General features: G+C 47.6%; 1 protein-coding gene across 2 annotated transcripts in view; it reads right to left on the reverse strand.

Moving 5' to 3' along the window:
* Nucleotides 1-24,008, reverse strand: part of LOC144754345 (ficolin-1-like) — a 766,398-nt gene that overhangs the window by 681,032 nt on the left and 61,358 nt on the right. For both annotated transcript variants that reach the window (XM_078642033.1, XM_078642034.1), the window contains exon 2: nt 15,388-15,501. In XM_078642033.1, coding sequence (XP_078498159.1) covers nt 15,388-15,501 — 114 coding nt within the window. The remainder of the gene's footprint in view (nt 1-15,387; nt 15,502-24,008) is intronic.

Here is a 24,008-nt window from a genome sequence, read left to right on the forward strand (position 1 = left end):
CATAAGCCTCTCACTCAGATGCAGGTCTTTTAATGACAAGAACAACTATCAAGTAATACAGCAAGTGATGCAAATCTAGGCATGTGATGAGGCAAATATCAAATGATTTTGCTGAATACAAATGTCCTTAATGGCACAATAACATACACACAATCTCTTGAACGAAATTCATTTGTATACAGGAAGACAATTAAAGGATACACAATGGCATAAAACAGAATTCCTGTGACGTATTGCAAGTAAAAAGTGGGCTGTAAAATGATGCTCAAGCTACAGATTAATTAACATATACGTGGAGAGGCCAAGGTATACATTTGTACAATCAAAACAGGAGCTGAGAATTACCAGATTGACAGTTATTCTTACCATCACTGAGTAGCAACAGGTATTATTTTCTCAGGAAGCATAGTCCAGAAAATAATATGAGGCAAATTTAGTTATGTCGTTTAAAAAACAGTTGAACATCAAAACTTAATCCTAAATTCTTAGCTAGTGTTACAAGATTAGAATGAGACATATTATGAAGAACTGATGCTACTCCTTAGAAACGTACCCATGCCAAGTCAATTTTACCTATACGACATCTTAACCCGTTCGCTGCTTCTGTCGGCCAACGGCCGTCGCAAGCACTACCTCTGCAGTGCTGCGCACGTCCATTGGCCGACACGCCCCCGCCCACCCTTTAAAACCGCTGCACCGGGGTGGAATTTCGGCTGCGGTTAAGGGGTTAATTGTTTTTTGGGGGGGGGTTTGGTTTTCCTCATATACCATGTTGGGCATTCTTGACAGGAAATAACACGTCCCTTCACAATTGGTCATCCTATTCCGACCCTGGTGTTGTAGACCAATACATATGAAGGGGGGGCCAGATCCCTCGAGTCGCTACTGTTTTCTTAGTCCACTCCATTTCACACCATAACAGGAACCCTGTGTTACTTTGGAGAAAAAGAACCAACAGTGCCCGGGAGAATCATTGGAAGACCAATTACCTGTTACGCCAAGCCACAAGGGCCGCCCAGATCTTATCAAAACTTGTACTGCCGCATGCCATATCAGACTCACTTGTAAAGATGATATATTTTAGGCATTCTGAAAAAGTTGGAGGGTTTACATCTTTCCAGGCTCTACAGATTTCACGCCTTGCAAGAAGAATAACATAAAAGATGAATTTTGTAGGGGGTTCATTAAGATTATAATCTGTCCTCAGTCCAGAGAAAATAGTCCTCGAGGTGACTACCAATTGTTATTGGAGGACATCTTCCAAAAAATCCTGAATCTTAATCCAATAGTTTCTTATCTCTGGACAGTCAACAAACATATGGAGATCATCCGCGGCAGGGTGCCTACGTCTTGGGCAAAAATATTCCATGCTAGTAAACTTAACTAGATTTTTAGGAGTTATGTAGACCCTATAGATGATATATAGATGGTTTCTTTTTAACGCGGCAGGCTTAACCACTGCCTGTAAGATGGTAAAGGAATCAATCCATAGGTCCTTAAAGTTGTCGATGTTTGGACTTGAAAGATTACCCCAAAGTTTTTGTAACTCAAAATCTGTGATATTCTCAGCCTCTAATATGGCCCAGTACCAAAACGAGATCTCGCCCTTCCATCTACCCCTCCTAGATACTGAGTCAAATTCTAAGTTTAATTCTTCAAAGTCCCAAGATAAGGTTGCCCACCATCCTGACAACTGATAATACTTAAATCTGGTGAGTGTCCCCCCGGTCAAACTAGAAAGGGACTCCCAACTCAAAAGCTGCGAATCTTTTTGGAGATCTCCCCAGCAATCTAACCCTGCCATCCTCAAGGGCCTGGACAGTTGATCATTAAGACAAGCTGGTGTACTGGGAGAGTCCCAGATCGGGGTCTGAGATGTATAATAGGGAATATTAAGACTTTTCCTAATATATACCCAATTTTTTAACGCTGCACCCAGAATCTTTTTTGAAAAACTTCGGGTCCCCAAACTTGAAAAGAAAGAACTCTTGTCCCTGCGGTGTATCTTGCAATAGTGCTTTAAAGAGTGTGCCTAGTGAAGATGAGTCTATTCTATTAGCCAGCAATCTGAAGTTTTTAAAATGAAATCAATGACAGTAAACAAGTATATCTGGGAGAGCCAGCCCACCTGTATTTAAACTTCTCCTTAGTTTTTTCCAGGAGATTCTTGGGGACTTGGTGTTCCAAATAAAGGATCTTATTTTCCCCTGTAATTTTGCAATATCCGGTGTGGAAAAGGATAAAGGAATAGTATTGAAAATAAATGTTATTTTTGGGAGGATGATAACCTTGATCAGGTTAACCCTCCCAAAGATGTTTAATGGGAGGCTTGACCACCGCTGGAGCAGGCCACAAACGTCCTTTGAGACTATATCCAGACTTATTTTTGGAATATCATCAATTTTTTGGGCCAGGTTTACCCCCAAGTACCTCATTCGATTCTTAGCTCCTGGTGTCCCTGCATCTTGATGCCACTCCATGAACTCAGTTTTGTCTTTGTTTATACTATATCCTGAGATACCCCCAAAGGCTTCCGCCTGATCTATTAATCTTGGGATGGCTTCAGCTGGATTTCACGTAAACATAAGTAAATCGTCAGCGTATAAAGCAAATTTTATTTCAAGATCGGAGATATTAAAAGGCTTAATTACGGGATCAGACCTAAGCTGGCAAACAAAAGGTTCTATATACAAATTAAACAATAAGGGTGATAGGGGGCTCCCTTGCCTAGTTCCACGAGCAATTGTTACCCAGTCTGTAAGAGATCCGTTAACTAAGATTTTTGCTCACGGGGTGCAGTAGAGGGACCTAATTGCTGTCACAAAATTAATTAGGAATCCAAACCCCGATAAGGCCTTCCACAAATATGACCAGTTGACTTGGTCGAAAGCCTTAGCGGCATCAATGTCTACCAGAGTCAGCGAAGCTTCTTATCGATTGCAACATCAATTGCTGCAATAGCTTGGAATGTTAGTTCATTTAGTTGCCTATCAGGGATAAAGCCCCTCTGATCTTGGTGAACAATAGTTTTAATCACTCTTGCCATTCTAGCTGCAAGAACCCCCGCAAATATCTTGTAGTCCGAATTCAGCAATGAAATCGGTCTATAAGACTCAATTCTTAAAGGATCTTTGGTGGGCTTCAATAATAGAGTAACAGTAGCTTCAGACCATGATTTTGGGGCAGTCTCACCTGCTAAAAAGATCTTATTAAACAAAATCGTCAAGACAGACACAACTTGATCGAGAACTATCATATACAGCTCTACTGGAAGTCCGTCCGGGCCGGCTGCTTTTCCCCTGGTCATTTTCTTAATCTGAATTCTGACTTCGCTCTCACTAATACCAGAACTAAGGAGGGCTCTGTCCGCAGCAGATATATTAGGCAGCTCTAACTGGTTTAACCAATCTTCACCTCTCTGTGGAGTAGGGCAGGTGTCAGCCTTATATAGGCCTTGCATAAATAGTCTAGCCTCTTCCCTGATTAGATCATCGTCATGGGTAACAGTTCCTGTGCTGCAAAGAAATAAGCTATTGATCTGATTTCTAATCCTATTTGCCCGGGATTTCCAGGCCAGAAGGCGACCACATTTTTCCCCATAAGAGAAATTTTTAAGCTTGCTAGCGTCCCACCTATCCTTTAAGATCTTATCAAGGCTTGCTTGATACTCTGCCCGTAGGCCATCTAGATCAGTTTGTAGGCGTGGTACAGTATTTAGCTGATCCACCGATGCTCTCTGAAGTTCCTGCTCTTTTAACTTAAGCTTTAAGAGACGCTCTTCCTCCATCCTCCTCCTAAGTTTATTGCTTCTAATCATCAAGGTGCTCAGTAGGCCTCTAAGAAAAGCTTTAAAAGCCTCCCATACCACCTGATCACTTGTAGAGCCATAGTTATGCCTAAAGTACTCCTCTGTCTGTTTTACTATATCTAGCTTAATTACATCATTAGATAATAAGGATCTATCCAAGGTCCACCTTCTATGCTTCTGCTTAAAATGGATAACCTGCTCCATGACAGAATGATTAGACAGCAAAGCTGGAATATAAGAAATGGATTCCACTGCAGAAAAGAAAGACTGATCTAATAAAAAGAAATCAATTCTGGAGTCATGTCCGTATCTTTGGCTGTAGAAGGAGAAATCCCTTTTACTGCTGTTTATTGCCCTCCATATATCTATTAGATTGAAGTCTTTAATGATATTCTTCAGTTCAATTCGAGATTTATGAGGGTGTGTGAATTTAACCCTCGAAGTACGGTCCAATTTTTCATCGAAAATTAAGTTAAAATCCCCCCCTAGAATGACAGGTACTGCCATACCCGATAGGCTGGCTTTTAACTTCAGGAGAGCCCTCGGGGCATCTTGATTGGGCCCATAGTAAACTGCACATACAAATGGAGTACTACCCACTACTAATGAGGCCACCAAAAAAATCTGTCTCAAACTTCTCCACTCTGATCCCAGCATTAATTCTGATCACTATTGCCACTCCTCTTGTACTGCCATTCTGGTCTGAGCAAAGAATATATTGGGCCCACAGTAGTTTACCAAATGCTAACTTTCACTCTTGTATCTCTAGATGGGTCTCCTCAAGTAAGCAGATATGGGCCCCAGAGTTATTCAAAATTCATTCACCCTGTAGACCTTCCTTCTATCCCTCAGACCGTTAACATTCCAGCTGATGATCTTAATCTTACTGGAAATACTGGTCATCTTAATATTTCATTGGATGAATCACATCCGACTCCCGCCCAAAAAAAGATATCTTTCTTCTTTTTCATGGTTATATGAGGATAAATGTTCTCCCTTTTTACCCCCACCACCCAACAAACCACCCACCTCCCATGAGGAACCCCCCTTACCTACTTTCTCGATCTTATCGCCGATCGGGGACTCACTAAATCTGGTCAGGATCACCCTCAATATGGATAATAGGCAACTAAGTGTACTGTGAACTATAGATTATATTCTTTTTTTTAACTTTTTTTTTCCCATCCATGTTTTATTACATTTTTTTTTCCCTTTCCCCCCTATGAAGGGAGTATTGGTTTTTTTTCTAGACTCGCTATAAGTTTCAAGTTACACTACATTAACTGTAGTAAAGAGAGGAGAAAAAGGAAGACACTCTACTGAGAGCTTTCATTCATTAGAATGAGAAAAGTATCGACTTCTTAGGGAGAGAAAAAATTGTGAGTTTTGTTCTTCCACATAACTTTTAAGAAGGCCGGAAACTTCATTTGTACCTGTGCACCCATACTTCTCAGATCGGGCATCCTATTCGCTAGCTCCCACTGCCTCTGCACTGTAACTTTACCTACATCAGAACGAATTAGGTATTTTGTGGAGTCAATCTGAAGTGTGGTATCAGTCAGTGCTCTCCCCAATATCAACTCCTTAATAGCATAGGTGTGAAAGTAAACTAGAACTTTCCCGGGAGCTTTCCTATCAGTGTGCAGTCTAAAAGGATCCCTATGGGCCCTCTGGATTTCCATTTCAAGATCTATGTCAGGCCTGTCTTTTAAGACTCCCTCCCTAAGAAGTTTACGTATGAGGGACTTAACATCCCCATTCTCAGCCTCCTCCGGAATCTTCAAAAATTTCAAATTATTTCTTCTGAACTGAATCTCCAATCTCTCGATATCCATCTGCAGCTTTCTATTCTGAGCTTTACGGGTTGTTAAGTCCCTCTCATGTCGTTGTGTTACGCCTGAGAGCACGGCCACCTCCTCTTCCAATACCCCGGTCCGTTTACAGACATCGTCAAGTTTAGCTTCCAAATTAGAACACTTCTCGTGAATGCTTTTTTGATTGGCCTCGGAAATCTCAAATTTAGATAGTAGGTCGCCTCTCAAGGACTGGAAGAGTGACCCTAACTGTAAGAGGCCACTACCTGAATCAGCCGATGCTGTCTCTAAAGGGCTGCGATTCTCCCTCTCAACCACTTCGACATCAGTAAAAGATGAGGGACAGGGCGCTATTAAGGGAAAAGTTTGATGGGTAGATGTCTCTAGATCCGGAGAGACCAGCTCTTCTGCATCTGGGTCACACACTAAGGCGGAATATCTATTTTCGACAAGGACAGGAGGAGCTATAGAGGCCGAGGCCATAACCTTCGGAGTGGGAGTGGGAGAGGAGAGCTTATCCCCCTTGGAGGCAGTTACTTGCTCCATAATTTTGAAATAAGACTTTAATGATGGAGTAGGTTTTAGCGAGGGAGAGCTGTTTTTTAGTAATTTCTGCTTTTTAGACTCCCCATACCTTATGATTCTCTCCTTCTTCTCTTTCTTCTCTTTCTTCCCCCACCGGGGGGTAAGTGGAACTACTACCTCCGGACCCACAGGTGCCTGTGATGGAAAGAGGCCGGTTTTTTGCAGGTCCGAATTAGAACGAAGCTGGTATCTATTTTTTGCAAACGGTACTGGTACCGGCAATGCGGGCAGGGGTACTACTTCCTCGCTTTCTCTACCCCTTCAGGATCTGACACAGGACATTCCCCCTCCACTCTGGAGCAGGCTCCTCGGCATGCATTAAGAGCCCGTTCTGGGGCAATGTCCATCCCTCTGCACTGTAGTGGTGAAAGGGGCACTGCTAGTGACCCCTGTATCTGGGAAAAGCCTACCTCATCCGCCGCCATAACCTTGCACGACAGTCTCCACGATTCTCCTGCTTCACGCAGACAGCTCCCTCCGCCGCCTTCGACTTTGTTTCAAGCCCCACTCCCGTTAGGCAGGGCGACCACTCCTTCAGGGTCCTTCCGCCGGTCTATCACTTCTCCCGCAGTCTCACAGTCCCGCAGTACGGGGGGGAAAAAAAGCGAACACATGAAAAAATAAACGATGCTAGATGCGGGCAAAATGCCTCTCATACCTGCTCACCGTCAAGCTGGTGTCCGAAAACCTCAGGCGACGATAGATTACACAAGGCAATCTCCTGACCAGATCGGAGCTCCCGCAGCCGGCATCAGCCCGCCGCCATGTTCCTCTCCGAATTCCATACTATGCCATGAAGGGGTTAATTGCTGAGGTATGAGGTTTACTGAACCATTTCATATATCCATACCTGCCAAATTGGCAGGAGTTTCAAGAGTTCTAGGAAGATGAGTTTCCTGAGGAGGGGATGATTTCCATTGGCATTCTCATTTGCTTTTTTCAACACCTAATGATGCATTCCCCAGTTCCTCCATGTTATTTCACTTTGGTAGTCCAAAATCTCCAATTATTGGGAAATCCTTTTGAGCACCTAGTGCTAACTTCAGCAGTATTTTCATCGGCCAATATTTTCATTTTAGTAGCAATTGTAAATTCATTGGGCCCAGAGCAAATGAGTGGCATTACTTAGATCATAGACCAGCCCTTACAGTTTTTCCTGATAAAATTGTTTAACACATGAATCTCAACATCATCTTTATATATTTCTTCCTCTTGTCATTTTGATTATTGTATCATGTTGCCAACATTAATGCATAGCAGGCAAGATCAAGCACTGCACCTCAAAGGTACAGTATGCACGCCTTGCTTTCTCCTGTTGGAAGACACCATGGGTGTCCTTTACTTCTGCCCTGAAAAGGCAGGGGCTGCAAGCTATCTAAAGATACCTTCATCTAGTTTGTTGAGCGGTGGTATGAAGGAGCGTGTTCCATCAAAAAGTATCCCAATCCAGTTGATTGAGGGGTTTTGCAGATGTCTTTTCCTACCAGGAACATTTCTTACGTTTATAGTATAGTGTTGGACTTGGCCCTTTTTGCAGGGTCATCCCTGAACTTTTTCCCTTCCTCCTATATTTTGTCTGACCTGCAGAGCCTGTGCGCAGTCTGGTACTGCCATGCTGACTGGACAAGTGCACCCACTTGCCAGTCCATAAACCTTCCTTTTTCTTCATATCAGACACCCCTATGGTAGGCCCAAGGTCAGGGTGCATTGCAAGTATAAGGAAGGACATGCCCTGGTGTGTGTGGCATCTCCTAGTAGTGAATTACAGCCATTTTCATTTTTCACTATTTCAAGGCTACCTGTTCTCCATAGGCCAGAATGGGCAGTTAGATTATTACATCTTATAATCCTAACTGACTCAGGGAACATGGTAGAAAGTCGAGTTTAGTATGCCTGAACTCAGAATGAAAAAATACATAATTTAGTGAAGTTGGTTTTAACATTCTGTGTTTGAAAACACCACTTTTAGAAAGTAGGTGTTTTCTTGTCTAACTATCCAAGCCTGCCTCAGCTAGGTTGTGTATTCCTTTTCTGGAGTTTGAGTGACAGGGCTGGGGGATTCCAGGAGACAGGGTGAGTCAGCACAGGGCTGAATTGATAGATCTGCATGTAGATGGGTGGGAGGAGTTGCACCTGGGACCTGAATAGGGTTGTGCCTTCCCTCCACAATGCCGGCTCCACCCCCTGTGGTGCGTCTGATGTCTCTGCCCTGCACTGTGAAAGGAGAGAAGGAGTCATGTCAACAGAGTGCTCCAGGGTTGTGCCTTTCCTCCACAATGCTGGCTCCACCCCCTGTGGGGCGACTGATGTTTCTGCCCTGCACTGTGAAAGGGAAGAAGGAGTCATGTAAACAGAGTGCTCCAGAACTGGTTTGGACTAGGCAAAGGCCCCTCTGCCCTCAGAGGACAAAGGATTTTGGGGTATAAGTATTGGGACCCTGATCCCAAGAATTTAAATCACTTTTGGACTACAAGAAGAAAGCTTTTCTGAAGAGAGGAACCTGAAGAAACTGAGGAGAGACAATCCCTAAGCTGAAGTGTTGCTTGGGGGATTGGCCGGCAGTGGTTGCCTGACTGCCACAGAAAGGAGAAAGGACTTTGTGTGCACTTTATTCAACTTGTGAAGGATCTCCAAGGGCTTGAAAAAAAATCTTGCCTCCTGCTGAAGTCTCAGGGACAACAGACTTCAACCCCCAGCTCCCCAGAGTTCTTTGGAAGTGCCTGCTGCTGTTTTGGGCCTTCTGAGGGACTGCGTGTCGCAAGGAACTGGAAGCGCGACTCAAGAGGGAGAAGCATGTTGCTGTCGCAGCCGCTGCCATTGCATCGTGGATGTCGCCGCTGTAGCTGACGCATTGCACCGCATCTCAAGAAACGTCCCGCAACCCCAAGGAAGTGTGTCTCCATCGCAGCTGCTGCCATCGCATCGTGGATGTCGCTGCTGTAGCTGACGCATTGCAACGCATCAAGAGAAGTGTCTCGCTCAGTAACGGACATTGTATTGGACAGGTCCTATCCACCTCTGGGCGTGTCCCCGGTGCACCGTCTGGCAAAGCGTAGGTCCGAATGGCAAGAGAGTTGGGAATTGCAGGACGCCTGGCGGGTGCAACACCCGATGGCGAGGGATTAGTCCTATTATTCTAGTTTGCACGACCTCCATGTCCGCTTAGATGCCTTCTTATGCTCCCCACAGGTGCTCCCAGCGGTGACAAACACGGAATACTTATCTCGCACGCTATCTGATCACAATCCCTTACTGCTCACCCTTCATTGGATGACTGAGACCTCGCGTGTCCTGATGTGGCAACTGAGAGCGGACACACTAGACGACTTGGTATTTCGAGAAGCGCTGGGGGATAGGATTACACATTACTTCGAGGCGAACGAGGGCACTACGACATCCAGAGCGAAGGAGTGGGATGCCTTTAAGATTTTTATTAGGGGCCACTGTATGGGGAAATACACTGGAGCGCGCAGGTCCTTGCTAGATGATCTAGAGAAGGCGGAGAGAAATCTGCGTGAGGCTGAAATAGTGCGCCCTAATCACCCAGAATTGCAGGGGACGGTGTGCGTGGCCAAGGAGGGGGTGGCTGTAGAAATGGAACGGCTCCGCTGCTTTGACCATAAGACTTATTTGACAAAGGCGCATGCGGAGGGGGACAAGGCGGGGATGCTACTTGCCTGGCTGGCTAACCCCACGAGACGTAGCCACCCAATCTTAACCATTGAGGAGGAAGGTGGCCTTGCGCACAACACCCAAATGGAGATACTAGAATGCTTCCGCTCGTACTACGAAACGCTCTACGAGAGCGCGCTAGAAGGGCAGGAGAATGAGATTGATGCCTTTCTAGAGGGATTGCAGTTGCCACAATTAGAACGAGAGCAAGCGGAGGCCCTGGGTGAGGATATAGAACTGGGGGCAGTATGACCTTTTGGGCTACTCTCCCGCTCTCGATGACGGGACGTATATCCCTGGTGAAAATGATAGCCTTGCCGCGCCTCCTTTACTACTTTCGCACGTTGCCTATATGGATACCTAGATCGGTCTTTCAACAACTGAAGTCTTTACTGATCTCTTTCCTCTGGGGCACGGGCAGGCACAGAATAGCTCTGACCACGCTGCTCCGGCCGAAGGATGAGGGAGGTCTAGCGGTCCCTGATTTCGAGCTTTATTATTTGGCAGCTCAACTGCAGAACTTCACGCAGGATGCGGCGCGAGTGTACCGAGGGCCAGAGCAAGAGAGAGAGAGAGGTACCCCTCGGCATGTACTGGCATTCATAACCCTGCAGCAGAAGCTAAGTCTCAGGGGCCTATCGCTGGAAGAGCAGACGTACAGACTCTGCTGGAACCGCGCACAGAGGCGAGCGGGGGTACAACACATGTACGCACCTGAAATACCCCTGGGCATGGTGACGGCACTTCCGCATGGCGGAGATTGGTTGAGGTTGCAGGGATGGGAGGATGCAGGGCTGCAAATGCTGGGAGAACGGAGAACTGATCCCCTATCAGACGCTGCAAGATCGCTTTGACCTCCCGAGGGGGGACTTCTTAATGCATGCGGCTGTAACGCGGGCGATGCAGGTACACTGGGGAGCAGGGATCCAAAAGCCCATAGCATCCATGGCTTGCCAATATACAATGATGGCGGCCGGCACGTATAAGGCGGTGACATGCCTCTACTCACGGATGTTGCGCGAGACGCTGCAACCCCTGGCGACACTGAAGGATGCCTGGGAACTAGATTTGCAGACAGAGATCCCCGATACTACATGGGTGCAGATAGTGAGAAGGGCGAGGAAAAGTACAAGGAACGCACGTTTTCAGTTAATACATTTCTACATACTGCATAGAGATTACCTGACACCAAGAAAGATTGGGAAGTATTTTGGGGTGGAGAGCGCGGCATGCCCCATGTGTAACACGATAGGAGCAGACTTGGGGCATATGCTCTGGGACTGCACACACCTAAGAGATTATAGGACGGATATCATTGAGACATTGAACACTGTGACCGACAGGGAGTTATAATTCACCAAGGCGGTAGGCGTGCTGCACTGGTTTCCGCATACACCCAAAAACGAGATCTCGAGCAAATTTGTGGACATGGGTTTGATCTTAGCTAAAAGAGAACTGACTAGAAACTGGAAATCGAAAAACTGCCCGACGCTCAGAAGGTGGACTAATGAGATGCTTAAGTGGGCAGCGAGTGAAAGTACACTCAGATACCAGTTAGCCCGCCGTAGGTTGGACGACAGAGCAATGGAGGCGGCCATGGAATGGGAGATGCTGGTGCAATCTTTGCGAGATAGCACAGTGGAGGAGAGCCTCTCTAAATCAAGCGATGTAGCCCCCCGACACACACCGGGAGCACATTCCCAATAGAATATTAATCACTCCTGATAGCACACATACATGTATACCAACGCAGAGTTCAGGCGCAGGGGGAAGGCACTCGGGGGGGCGGGAAGGATTGGGAGGGGGGGGGGAGTTGGGGTGGAGGGGTGTTGAGGGATAGTTGGTGGTAGGGGTGGGAGGGGCGAAAATTTTAAAAGCGGGATGTGGAACTCCGAGCATGCAGAACTCCATATGCAAAGGATGTTAAGAAGGGGGGATCCACTGATTGGCGCCGCCCGACCTCCGGGTTGTGGGCTTACTGGCTGTGTACATAATACGTGGGATATGAGAGTGGCGCACTAGCGTCAGAGGACAAAGAATGTTGTAAGTATGTGATGTGGACTGTGTTTCCTGCAATAAAAACGGTTTAAAAAAAAAAGAGAAGTGTCTCGCATCGAGGAAGAAGCGTGTTGCTGCCACTGCCGTCGCATCTCTGAGTAGGATGTATGACGTTACAACGCATACTTTTACAACGCCTACCTTTACAACACATTTTTTACAACGCAACATCCTTTACAACGCATTCCATTACACCGCATGCATTTACAACAAACTTTTAAAAACTACCTTTACAACGCATTCCCTTACATCGCATACTACCTTTTCAACGCATACCATTACAACACATAATATTACTTTGCATGTAAGGTAAGTATTGGATAGTGCAGGGGTAATAATTACTATTCTAACTCCAGGGGGTGCAACAGTAGGGTAAGTGTTGGATATTGTAGGGGTAAAAATTACTATTCTAACTCCAGGGGGTGCAACAGTAGGGTAAGTGTTGGATAGTGTAGGGGTACTATGTTTGTAATGCTATGCGTTGTAATGGTATGCGTTGTAAAGACTGCATTGTAATGACATGCGTTGTAGTGGTGTGCATTGTAGTGTCATGCGTTGTAATTGTTGCGTTGTAAATGCATGCGTTGTAATGGATGTTGTGTTGTAAAAGTTTCGTTGTAATGGTAGTGCGTTGTAAAAGTTGCGTTGTAAAGATTGTTTCCCCTCTGAGTAAGGATGTCGCCGCTGTAGCAGTCGCAGTGCACCGCATCACAAGAAGCGCCCCGCATCCACGGAGAAGCTTGCTACCATCGGAGTTGCTGTCCTCGCATCACTGAACAAGGGTGTCTCCGCTGCAGCTGATGCATCGAGCCGAGACTTCTTGCAACATCGGAGAAGCGTGCCCCATCAGGAAGAACTTGACATCTTTATTTCTTTGCGCCGGATCTTTGCCGCATTTCCATCTCTGCAACACTTTCGTTGTCCTGCGTGTCGCAACTTAAGGTACATTGACTGATTTTAAGAATTAAAGAGAACTAAGCTAAAACTATCATTTTAAGTACAGTATTGTGGATTTTTGTCGTTTGTGGTCTTGTGTTAAGTCTATATAAATGATACTTATTTTTAATATACAACTTGTGTGGTGTTCATCTGTAGTGTTATCACTTGATTACTGTATGTGTTCACAAATGCTTTACACACTGCCTCTGAGATAAGCCTTTCTGCTCGTGCCAAGCTACCAAGGGGGTGAGCAGGGGTTATTTTAGGAGAGTGCCCCCTTACCCTGACTAGAGGCAAGAGTCCCTATTTGTCACAAGTACCTACCTGTGCCATCTAGAGACCCCCAAATCTAACATATAGCAAAGAGCATTTTACCTTATCTATATTAATGTCCTTCACACAATCAAGTATTTTCCTTAATAACAGGTGTTATGTTAGTATTACTGGTAGAACATGTTTCTCACCCAAGAAGGTATACAGGCACTTGCTAAGGAAGTAACAATGCCTGACAAGTCTATGATCTAAGTAAAGAGCCCTGTCTTTATTTTCTTGTGGAACACAAGATCTGAGGAAGTGGCATTAATGTGCAGGGGGAGATTGTTCACGGTTATGGTAGTAAGGTATGGGAAAGCGTGACTGCTGACTCTAGCTCTGTTAATGGTTGGCATGTGTGCAGGCAGGAGGCTGATTGTCCAGAGGCTGCTGGCTGGGCTGACGGTGAGCCAGTGGATGTCTTTGAGGGGGGAGGTAATGTGTGCGCAAGGTGGGAGACTGAATGTGAGTCTGGCTGCTGCGTTTTGTATGACCTGAAGTTGTCTGGTCAGTTGGGCAGTAATGTTGACATAGAGTCTGTTACTATAGTTCAGTTTGCTGGTGATGAGGGCCTGGATGATGGTTATGCGTGCATTGAAAGTAAGCCATTGGAAGATTTCTTGAGGATTTTAGTATGTAGAAATAGGAGGCAGTGACCACATTAACTTGGCTGATCATTGAGAGTTGGTTGTCTACCACTAATGCTCGGTTCTTGGCTTGATTGACCGGGCAGGGTGTTGGTCTGAGATTTGCTGGCCATCGGATATAGTTTCATAGAGAGGTGTACTTGCCAAAGAGTACCATCCTGTTTTTTTCATGTTGAATTAGAGGCAGTTGCTTTTCATCTAGCTGGCGATTTCAAACATGCAGGAGGCAAAGTTTGTCCGGGTGCGGCATGTTTTGTCAGAGACAGAAAGACTGAGCTGGGTGTTGTCAGCATAGGTGATGATGTTGATTCCATGGGTTCTGGTGATTGTGTGGTGGCATTTAGGTGCTGTACAGCAAAGAGCGGCCCCTCTTATACCAGCTTTATGGAGGTATTGAATGAGAATGCGTAGGAGACAGTGTCTAAAGAGGCATATAAATCAAGTAGGATGAGAGTTGCAGAGTCTCCTCTGTCCATGATCAGTCGGATGTCATCTGTGGTGACAATGATGGCAGTGTCAGTGCTTTGGTGGGGCCTCAGTCCAGATGGAAAGGGGTCGAGGAGGTGGTTGTTGTTTAGGTGGTCGTACAGTCATTTGTTGACCTTCTCCAGAACTTTGGTAGGGTAGAGCAGTGAGCAGATCGGTCCACAGTTTGCCAATGTCTTTTGGTCCGCTGAGGGTTCCTTGAGAAGAAGTATGGTGGCATGCTTTTAGGTGGCCAGGAAAGTGAGATGCTGGTGAAATTGTTGAGTATCATTGTCAAAGTTGTGTAGATGGGGTCCAGTGCTATGATAAAGATGCAGGGCAGGCAGAGAACAGATGGTATTTCTGAGTAGATGGAACGCATGGTCACTCCGATTTCTGCTGTGTTGATGATGAGCCCGGTGGTCATGGCAAGATCCTGGGGGTTAGTGTTGTTGGGCAGGAAGGCTGTGAGGGTGGATGGGCTGACGTTGTTGCATATGTTACTGATCTTGTAGCTAAAATTGTGTGAGAGCTCAAATGGTGGAACTCCCTTCCACTGGAATTAAGATCCCTACCCACTCTCCCGGCCTTCAGAAGGGCCCTGAAGACTCATCTTTTCGTGCAGGCCTATATGTAATGGTGATATGCCCTTGTTTTGATATACGTTGTTAGGCGCCTTGATGCCTTGGGTTTTTGTCTGCGCAATATAAATTTTATTCAATTCAATTCAATTCAGAGCTGAATGCAGAGGTCCTGAAGTTGGATGATGGTTGTAGAGCTGGCAATCGGTAATGTGAAATCCTTGACATTGGCAAGGTTATATTTGCCATTGTTTGTGCTATTTTAAATGCTGTAGGTGACTGCTGATCGCTTGATTGATCTGCTTTGCTAATGGTAGAACCTGAGATCCGACATGCAGGCGCTTTTGTTGGTTTAGCAGCCTAAAAGAGTGACATCTCCTCATCTTATTTCCCTTTTTACAGACGATAGAGGTATGTTTTGATAAAACATTGAGAATCTGCTCCATTTGTAATGGCATGACTCCCCCAGATATCAAGGCCCAACTACTTCCTAGTTCAGAGATTACCTTTTGCTCCTGGGACTCCCGGTTCCCCTCTAGGTCCTGCAATTCCTGAGCTCCCAGGGCAGCCTCGAAGGATGGCAAGTTTCTCATCACCATGGAGACCAATAATCTGCACCTCTGTAAAAAAGAAAAGCTAAAATGAGGCATTGATAAGAATGGGAGAGTACAAAATATATTAATAATATACAAGTGGCAGCAGTAGAAGCTCTGTCAGAAACAAATGTCAAATAGGAGACAGCTTCATATTTGAGCCAATGTACTACAACAACATTAGTGCTAAATTAGTTGAGAATTGTTGAGCTTGGGAATCATGTTGGCGTGGGCTGGCAGTCTATGCAGTTGTTGGACATTGGGGTGGCAAGGCCTCACCTCCTTCACCTTCTGGGAGACCCCCGACCCTATTTTCAGTTTTCCACCTCAACAGTGATTTCTTTCTGATGAAGTCTTTGCCAGAACGAAGCCCATTCAGCAATGTTTGGAAGTGTGTTATTGAAAAACTAAAACGTATTGGGCATGATGATGAGGAAGTTTTCTCCCGCTGTTTGTTTTTTCTCACTGGGACCACTATACTCAACATGGAGGACTCAGAGAGGGAAAATATGCATCGTGAAGACTGCCCTCCTGTCACAGATAAGGTGAGGACATTTCATTGGATCATATGGATTGGTGTCACTACAACGCATGCTTTTACCACGCATGCCTTTACAACGCGGTTTTTACCACGCAGTCCATTACAACGCATAATGCTTTTAGGCGCTGGATAGTGAATTATTTAATTTACTATTCCAACTCCAGTCCCCGTGGATAGCAGGGAAGGTGTTGGATAGTATATTAAATACATTCCCTATCCTAGAGCGCCCCCCAGCGCATTGCATTGTAATGGTTTGCGTGGTAAAAGTTGCGATGTAATGGTAGTGCGTTGTAAAAAATTCGTTGTAACCGTGCTACACCGATCATATGGGTCTAAGCCTTTGATTGAAAGCCTGCAGAGCTGTCAGTGGCTCCACCAATAGTTCCACTTTCCCTAAAAGAGGTGGCTGAATTGTATCTTTGTAGGGCTGGAAAATTATGTATGGTGTTCTCCACTCCCGCTAATCAAGAAGATACTGTGACAACATGCCAATGGTTGGATAAAAACATGTAGATGTTTCCAAGAAAAATTTGTTGGAGTAACATGCATTTATATTAAATCAAGTGTCAGTTAATTTGTTAAAATAAAAAAAAAGAATGACAAATTTGATTGAGATAATTGACAGCAGGGTTAGAATAAAGAACTGAGTCGGCAAAGTCTGATATAGATCGTATAGTATTGTGTTGGCATTGTATGTCTCTTATACACCCCTTTGGTTCAAAAGCTACAGATGAAGCGGAATTGGGGGCGTGGCGAGCAGCCGATGATGGTGGTTGCCTGGACTTAGGGCTCCGTCTCCGAGCCGGAAGCTATCCTGTCAACGAGGTGCCCGGAACTCCCCACTGATCCCCGAAGTGTGGGAAGGGGATACTCCCCTCTGAGCAACGAAAGTGAGAGCAGCGCTGACCAGGAGGACCCCCTGCGTGACCCTCGCTGATGTGCCAGGAGCTCCAATGAGTCAGGAAAGGTGGCGGCCGTAATTTGAAGAAGGATCATCCCGATCCTAAATCGAAACTGGAGAGCGGGCGGAGACAAGGCAGACGGAGGACCGGCGGAGGGGGATCACCGGATCGTACGAGCCGGAGACCTGAGGCGCGGCGACGCCAGTAGAACAAAGTCGGGCGACGGAGGCGAGATCAGCATGGTGGCCGCGATGACTCTCCGGGACCTGCCACCGTCGGAGCACTTATTATAACTGTGGGACGGCTGGAGGGCCTGACCGTACGGTGGAGGTCGTAACCGGCATACGCTTTGAGACGGACCCGAACAGATAGCAGTGGGGCGCCCGGCCGGGCTGACTGCGGTGAGTGGTGCGACGAGGACCCGAGGCGCCTCCCTGAACACACATCTGGAGCGCCCCGGGACGCGCTCGGCAGAGAGCAGGAGTGCTGCCTGTGGTGGTCCCCTGGGGCCCAGTTACACGCTACGGGCTGAGGGATAACAGCAGAACAAAGCAACGGCCACAGAGGCATAGATTGGTGGACGCTCCTAAGGGCCCCCCCCTCATTTCCTCCCCCCATAAGCGGGAGTGCTTCGGGAACACCGGGAACAATTTTACAACACCCCAGTAGCTCTTTGAGGGGAGAGAGACACGGAACACCAAGAGCACTGCTGCGGCGGCTTAGAGAGCCGCGGGGAGAGCTGCTTCTCACGGAATGCACACAGTAGGGCATCTGGATCGTACTTGCAGCGGAGGGGAACCACCTCATTGGAAATAGGCCGCGGGCGGCCCTACGGAGCCTAGAGCCCTTGTTGAGGCCTGGTCAGACTGAGAGATCCCACGGAGTAGGCGCCTGCCGCATAAGAGAAAGGGCAGTGAAATGCCAGTTATATGAATACACCTGGAGCCACTACTGTGTGCTGGATCTGCAGGGAAAGCTGGAGGAGAGTGGGGAGTGAGGGCACTTCCTAAAACACAGTCGGGGACAGCCCCTGGTGCGCTGTGGACCCTGTAGACAGCAGGGGCAAAGCTCACTCGGAGGACGAGAGCTGCCCGCCGGTGGCGTTGACATAGATGTCTTCCCTAACCCGGGATCAGAAGAGGAGACCTGGCTCCAGGGGCGCCACAGACTAGAGGCCACACTGCCCTGCAATTGAAGCGATCTGAGACTCTCTGGGGACAACACGCAGAGAAGGGGAGCCCGATTCTAGCGGGGGCAGTAAACCTAGAACCCTGACACTGACGATATGCGTAACGGCCGCAAGGGGTGCCGGCTTACACCCGAACCAACCCGAAAAGCCGAGGCCGATCGCTTAAGACTGGCGGAGAACGCGCGCAGGTAGCCAGTGATCAGAGAGGACAACCCCAGGGAGGAACGGACAGGTGCCTGCCCCAGTGGCGTTCATTCAGCTGAGCGGAGCGACTTGGGTCACCGCACGACCACCCAGAGATGGGGAAACCAAAAGGGCTGAAGAGCGGGTCCCAGCAACCCACGGACGACGAGCCACCTGAACGAGAAGCCCAGGGTGAGGGCGAGCCAGTGAGAGATCCCCAATTGCAGCAACAATTGGACAAAATCCTACTAGCGATATCAGACTCTCGCGCAGCGCTCCAGCAGGACATTGCGCAAGCGGCCACGGGGTTGGGCTTGCTCCGAGCCGACCATGGAAAACTGAACGACAGAGTCACGGAGGTAGAGAGCACGCTCCAAACCATAGAGCCGGCACAGCAGAACCTCAAGGCTGCCCTAGACAATGTACTGGAACGAGTAGGGGCTCTGGAAAAAAGAGCTGAAGATGCCGAAGGCCGCAATAGACGGAACAACATACGGGTGGTAGGCCTACCGGAGGAAATTGAAGGATCAGATATGGTACATTACCTAGAATCCTGGCTCCAAACCGTGGTAGCACCGGAGGGTTTGTCTACATTCTACACATTGGAGCGAGCACACTGAGTGCCGGCTCGACCACCTCAGCAGGGCCGACCCCCGAGGCCAGTGGTGGCCCGGCTGCTACATTTCAGAGACCGGGACTTGCTCCTCCAGGAGGCGAGAGAAAACGGTCCCTTTCAGGTGGAAAATAGTAAGGTCAACATTTTTCCTGATTACACATCCGAAACCCAGCGCCGCCGGACTTCCTTTTTAGCGGTCAAAAGAGAGCTGCGCACTGAGGGACTACAGTACTCACTCCTATTCCCGGCCAAGTTGAGAGTAATCGTTGATGGTAAGACTTGGTTCTTTGATGCCCCGGATGATGCCTGCGCCTGGCTGGAGACCTATAGGGCAGGCAAAGTTGGTGATTCGCAGGAACTAGAAACTGTCACAGGAGGCTTGCCACAACGGAAATCAAGACGACTGAGGAGACCGTCCCCATTTCAGGCAGCGGCAGAACGGCTGGGGGCATTGGCAGCGGTGTCCACACTATCGGCTACATTGGAGAACCCATCCATAGACGGTACGGGATCAGAGAGAGAATGCTAGATCAGACTCAGAACATTCGGAACACTCGGAAACAGATAGTGTACAGCTACCGAAGGTTATTCCAAAGACGGCAGAAGGTATGCTAGATGAAAGAAACGCCATGGCTGTGAACTCGGAACTGAGAAGGCTCCTGTTGTTGGCTTAACGTGGGGGGATGGACTGTTAACTGTACATGGGGGGGAGGTAGGAACGAACACGGGGGAGTGCTTTCCGTTAGGGCTCAGGAGTCGGAGAGATTTTCCGGAGCGCGCGACCACCGAGCGGCTGCCAGCCTCCCCTTTCTTGGCCCTTAAGGCATGCCCGTAGTTACCACTGTCGGGCTTAGAGATATGTTGAATGTTATGATAGTTTGGATGGGAACTAGATGTTTGTTGCTAGGTCCTGTTCTGGGGGGAGTGGGCACTGGGAGATGTTCGAAGGATGGGGCGGGAGGGAATGTCACTGACACTGATGCACAGCAGAGATGTAGAGAGAAACTAGGAGAGCTCTGAGTGAATATGGGTGATTTTGCCAACTTAAGATGCATAACCTGGAATGTGTGGGGTCTCCACACCATGGTAAGAAGACATAAAGTCCATGCCTATCTGGTTAGGAGGGGAGTGCATATCGTAATGCTTCAGGAAACACACTTAACGAAGGCCGAAGGGACGGTACTGCAGCGCAGGTGGAGAGAGGCCAAATTTATAATACCACTTATTCGGCGTACGCTAGGGGCGCGCCAATATGGATTAGAGCAGGGGTCCCTTTCCAATTACTTAAGCAGACAATAGACCCAGACGGCAGGTTTGTTGCCATCGAGGGAAGGTTGAGGGGTAGGGAGTTTGCCTTTTGCAGTGTATATGCAGCTAACACTGATCAACTGAGTTTTTTGTCAAGGATGTCGGGAACACTAGCGCACTATCTTGCAGGTTCATTAATGATGGGAGGCGACTTTAACTCCATAACGGACATCTCCTTAGATAGATCACACCCACCCCTGGCTGATTCCCCGATACACCGATTAACGAAAGGGAGACTAGACTGGCAGACACGATGGGAACTGATTGATGCCTGGCGTGCACATCACCCACACGGCCGAGATTACTCCTACTTCTCAGGCATGCATGAACTCCACGTGCACCTGGATGCGGTTTTATGCTCCCCAGGAGTGATGTCCACTGTAGCCCACTCTGAATATCTCATCAGAACGTTATCAGATCATAACCCTTTACTGATCACGCTGCATTGGATGCCCGGAGTCTCATGCGTCCCTACCTGGAAGCTACGCCCCGAGACACTGGAAGACCCAATCTTTCAGGCAGCGTTAGAGGAAGGGATTACTCATTATTTTGCAGAGAACACTGGGACGACCGAGATGAGAGCGTTCGAATGGGATGCCTTCAAGGTGGTTATCAGGGGGCTTTCTATAGGGAACTATGCGGGAGTGCGGAAAACATTATTAAAAGATTTTGACAAAGCTGATAGTGCACTTCGAGAGGTAGAGCTCTTACAACCTGGTCGCCCAGAGCTTCAGGAACAAGTTAGTGCGGCAAGGGAAGCAGTAGCAGCAGAAGTAGAACGCTTGCGTTGCTTTGACCACAAAGCGTACACAGTGAGGGCCCATGCAGAGGGTGATAAAGCAGGAACTCTGCTGGCTTGGCTTGCCAACCCGATGAAAAGAAGCTCCCCTATCGTAGCTCTAGACACGGCAGAAGGACAAGAAGTGCATACCCAAAACGACATACTGCAATGCTTCGAGAGCTATTATGGGGATCTTTATAAAAGTAGGTTAGAAACTGGAGACCCGACCATAGATATATTCCTCAGGGACCTACAACTACCAGCGCTAGAGCAGGAACAAGCAGAGGTGTTGGGGAAGGATATTGAAATAGGGGAGATACGAAGCGCCATTAAAAGTATGGCCCGCAACAAAACCCCAGGATTAGACGGCTTACCCATAGAATTTTATGCCAAATACGTTGAGTTACTCGCACCCAGACTCCATGCAGTCTACAAAGAGGCGAAGACATTAGGGCGGCTGCCGCAATCAATGCGAGAAGCGTTGGTAATTCCACTGCTGAAACCAGGGAGGGAAGGTAGGAACACGGCCTCTTACAGGCCGCTGTCGATGCTGACTACAGATTATAACATTTTGAGCAGCATCTTAGCGACCCGCTTATTACAACACATGACCACACTAGTCCACGAAGACCAGGCGGGTTTTATACCATCACGGAATACGACTGCGAATGTTCGGCGATTGGTGCGCCTCCTGGGAGAAGATCACCCAGAGGCCGAACGGCCGATGGTATTATCGGTAGACATCGAAAAAGTCTTCGACAGCCTGGAATGGGAATATCTATACAAAGTGCTGAGCCGATTCGGCCTGGGTGACGGGTATTTGCAATGGACGAAAGTACTGTACACTTCTGCGATGGCCAGGGTAAAGGTAGGAACACTAGTATCCTCGCAATATCCTGTAGAGAGAGGGACGAGGCAGGGGTGCTCTTTATCCACGCTGTTATTCGCTTTAGCAGTAGAGCCGCTGGCGATCGCGATAAGGAAGGGGGACCACTAAAAGGGATTGAGGGGTAAAAATGACCAGCAGTGTATTTCTCTATACGCAGATGATCTGCTACTCTTCCTAGAAGATGCTGACAAAGCGATCTCGGGAGCTGAACGATTGCTCTCGAACTATGGGGAACAATCGGGACTGAGAGTGAACTGGTCCAAAACATGTTTGTTCCCAGTACTACAGGGGGAGACACAGCCCAATACAACACGAACGGTACGATGGGAACCCACTTGCCTGAAATACTTGGGTGTACACATATACAACGAGGCGGCAGACCTGCTAGACGGAAATATAGGACGGGGTGTACGGGCCCTGAAAAGCAATATGCCCTTTTGGTCCACTCTCCCATTATCAGTGACGGGTCGCATAGCGCTGTTAAAAATGATAGCGTTTCCCAGGTTTCTGTATTATTTCAGAACATTACCAGTGTGGATACCTAACTCTATCTTTAGGCAGTTGAAGTCTATGATATTATCTTTCCTATGGGGCTCGGGACGTCGCAGAGTAGCACAATCAACGCTCATGAGACCCAAAATCGAGGGGGGGCTGGCGGTACCTGATTAACATATTACTTGGCAGCCCAACTGCAGATTTTTACACAAGAGATAGCAAGAGTGTTTAGTGGACCAGAACACAAGCGGATGGGGGAACCCCACGCCATGTTCTATCATTTATAGCTCTCCAGCAGAAACTGAATCTCAGAGGCTTGACATTAGAAGAGAACACACTTAGACTGTGCTGGAACCGATCTCAACGCAAGGTGGGGGTACTACACCCATATGCACCCGAAATCCCCCTGGGAATGGTGACGGCATTGCCACATGGAGGCGACTGGTCACACTTACAAGGCTGGGAGGAGGCGGGAGTCCAAATGTTGGGAGACTTGTTCAAAGATGGAACAGTGTTGCCCTACCAGACACTCCGAGAAAGATTTGACCTATCGAGAGGTGACTTCCTGCTGCACGCAGCAGTGATAAGAGCGGTGCAGGCACATTGGCAAGAAGGATTAATGGAACCTAAGACAACGAGGGCCTGCCAATATGTCATGATGGCGGCAGGTACCTATAAAGCGGTTACGTGCTTGTACTCTAGAATGCTTAATGAACTGTTATTGCCACTAGATACTTTGAAGGGAAAATGGGAGGAGGATCTAGGGAAAGCCATCCCTGAAACGGCATGGGTGCATATAGTGCGTAGGGCCTGGAAGAGCACGACGAACGCTAGGTTCCAACTAGTGCATTTCTATATTCTTCACCGAGCGTACTTGACACCAGGGAGGGTGAAGAAATTCTTCAAAGTGTAAGAGGCTGCATGCCCTAGATGCACGAATACACGAATACAGGGGCAGAACTGGCACATATGCTATGGTCTTGCCCAGAGGTGAGACAATACTGGAAGGAGGTGGGAGACACACTAAACGCGATAACAGGAAGACGGCTTGCTTTTGATATGGCCGTCAGTATTCTACACTGGTTCCCTCACACACCAAAGAATAAGAACACTAGCATATTTGTGGACATGGGACTCATACTGGCAAAGAGGGAGATTACAAAGCATTGGAAAGCAGCAGCGGGTCCCAGCGGACATAGATGGAAAAACGAATTGCTTAAATGGGCCGGCAGCGAAAGCACATTAAGGTATCAACAGGCGCTCAGGCAGAAGAACGACAAGATGCTAGAAGCAGCGACAGCATGGGAAGCGCTAGTACAGGCTTTACGAGACCACGAGACGCAAGATAGCAATATGGAACAGCTCATTGTCTGAGGTAGGACCCTAGACCATGACAGGGCATCATATTTTCCTGCAAACACCTATTCAAGAGACAGGACACATCTGCAGGCTTCGGTGACGGGTTTGGGGTGGAGGGGAGGAGGGGAAGATTTCGATAGAAACATGTTGAAGGAAAAGTATTTGAAACTTTGTTTAAATGGGATACTGATTGTCAGAACTATTGTATTCAGCGATATGTCACTATGGGATGAGAGTAATGTGGGGTTTGTATCAATCTAGTATGTTTTGT

The sequence above is a fragment of the Lissotriton helveticus genome, chromosome 5_1 (assembly GCF_964261635.1).
Source record: "Lissotriton helveticus chromosome 5_1, aLisHel1.1, whole genome shotgun sequence".
In the NCBI taxonomy this organism is placed as follows: Eukaryota; Metazoa; Chordata; class Amphibia; order Caudata; family Salamandridae; genus Lissotriton; species Lissotriton helveticus.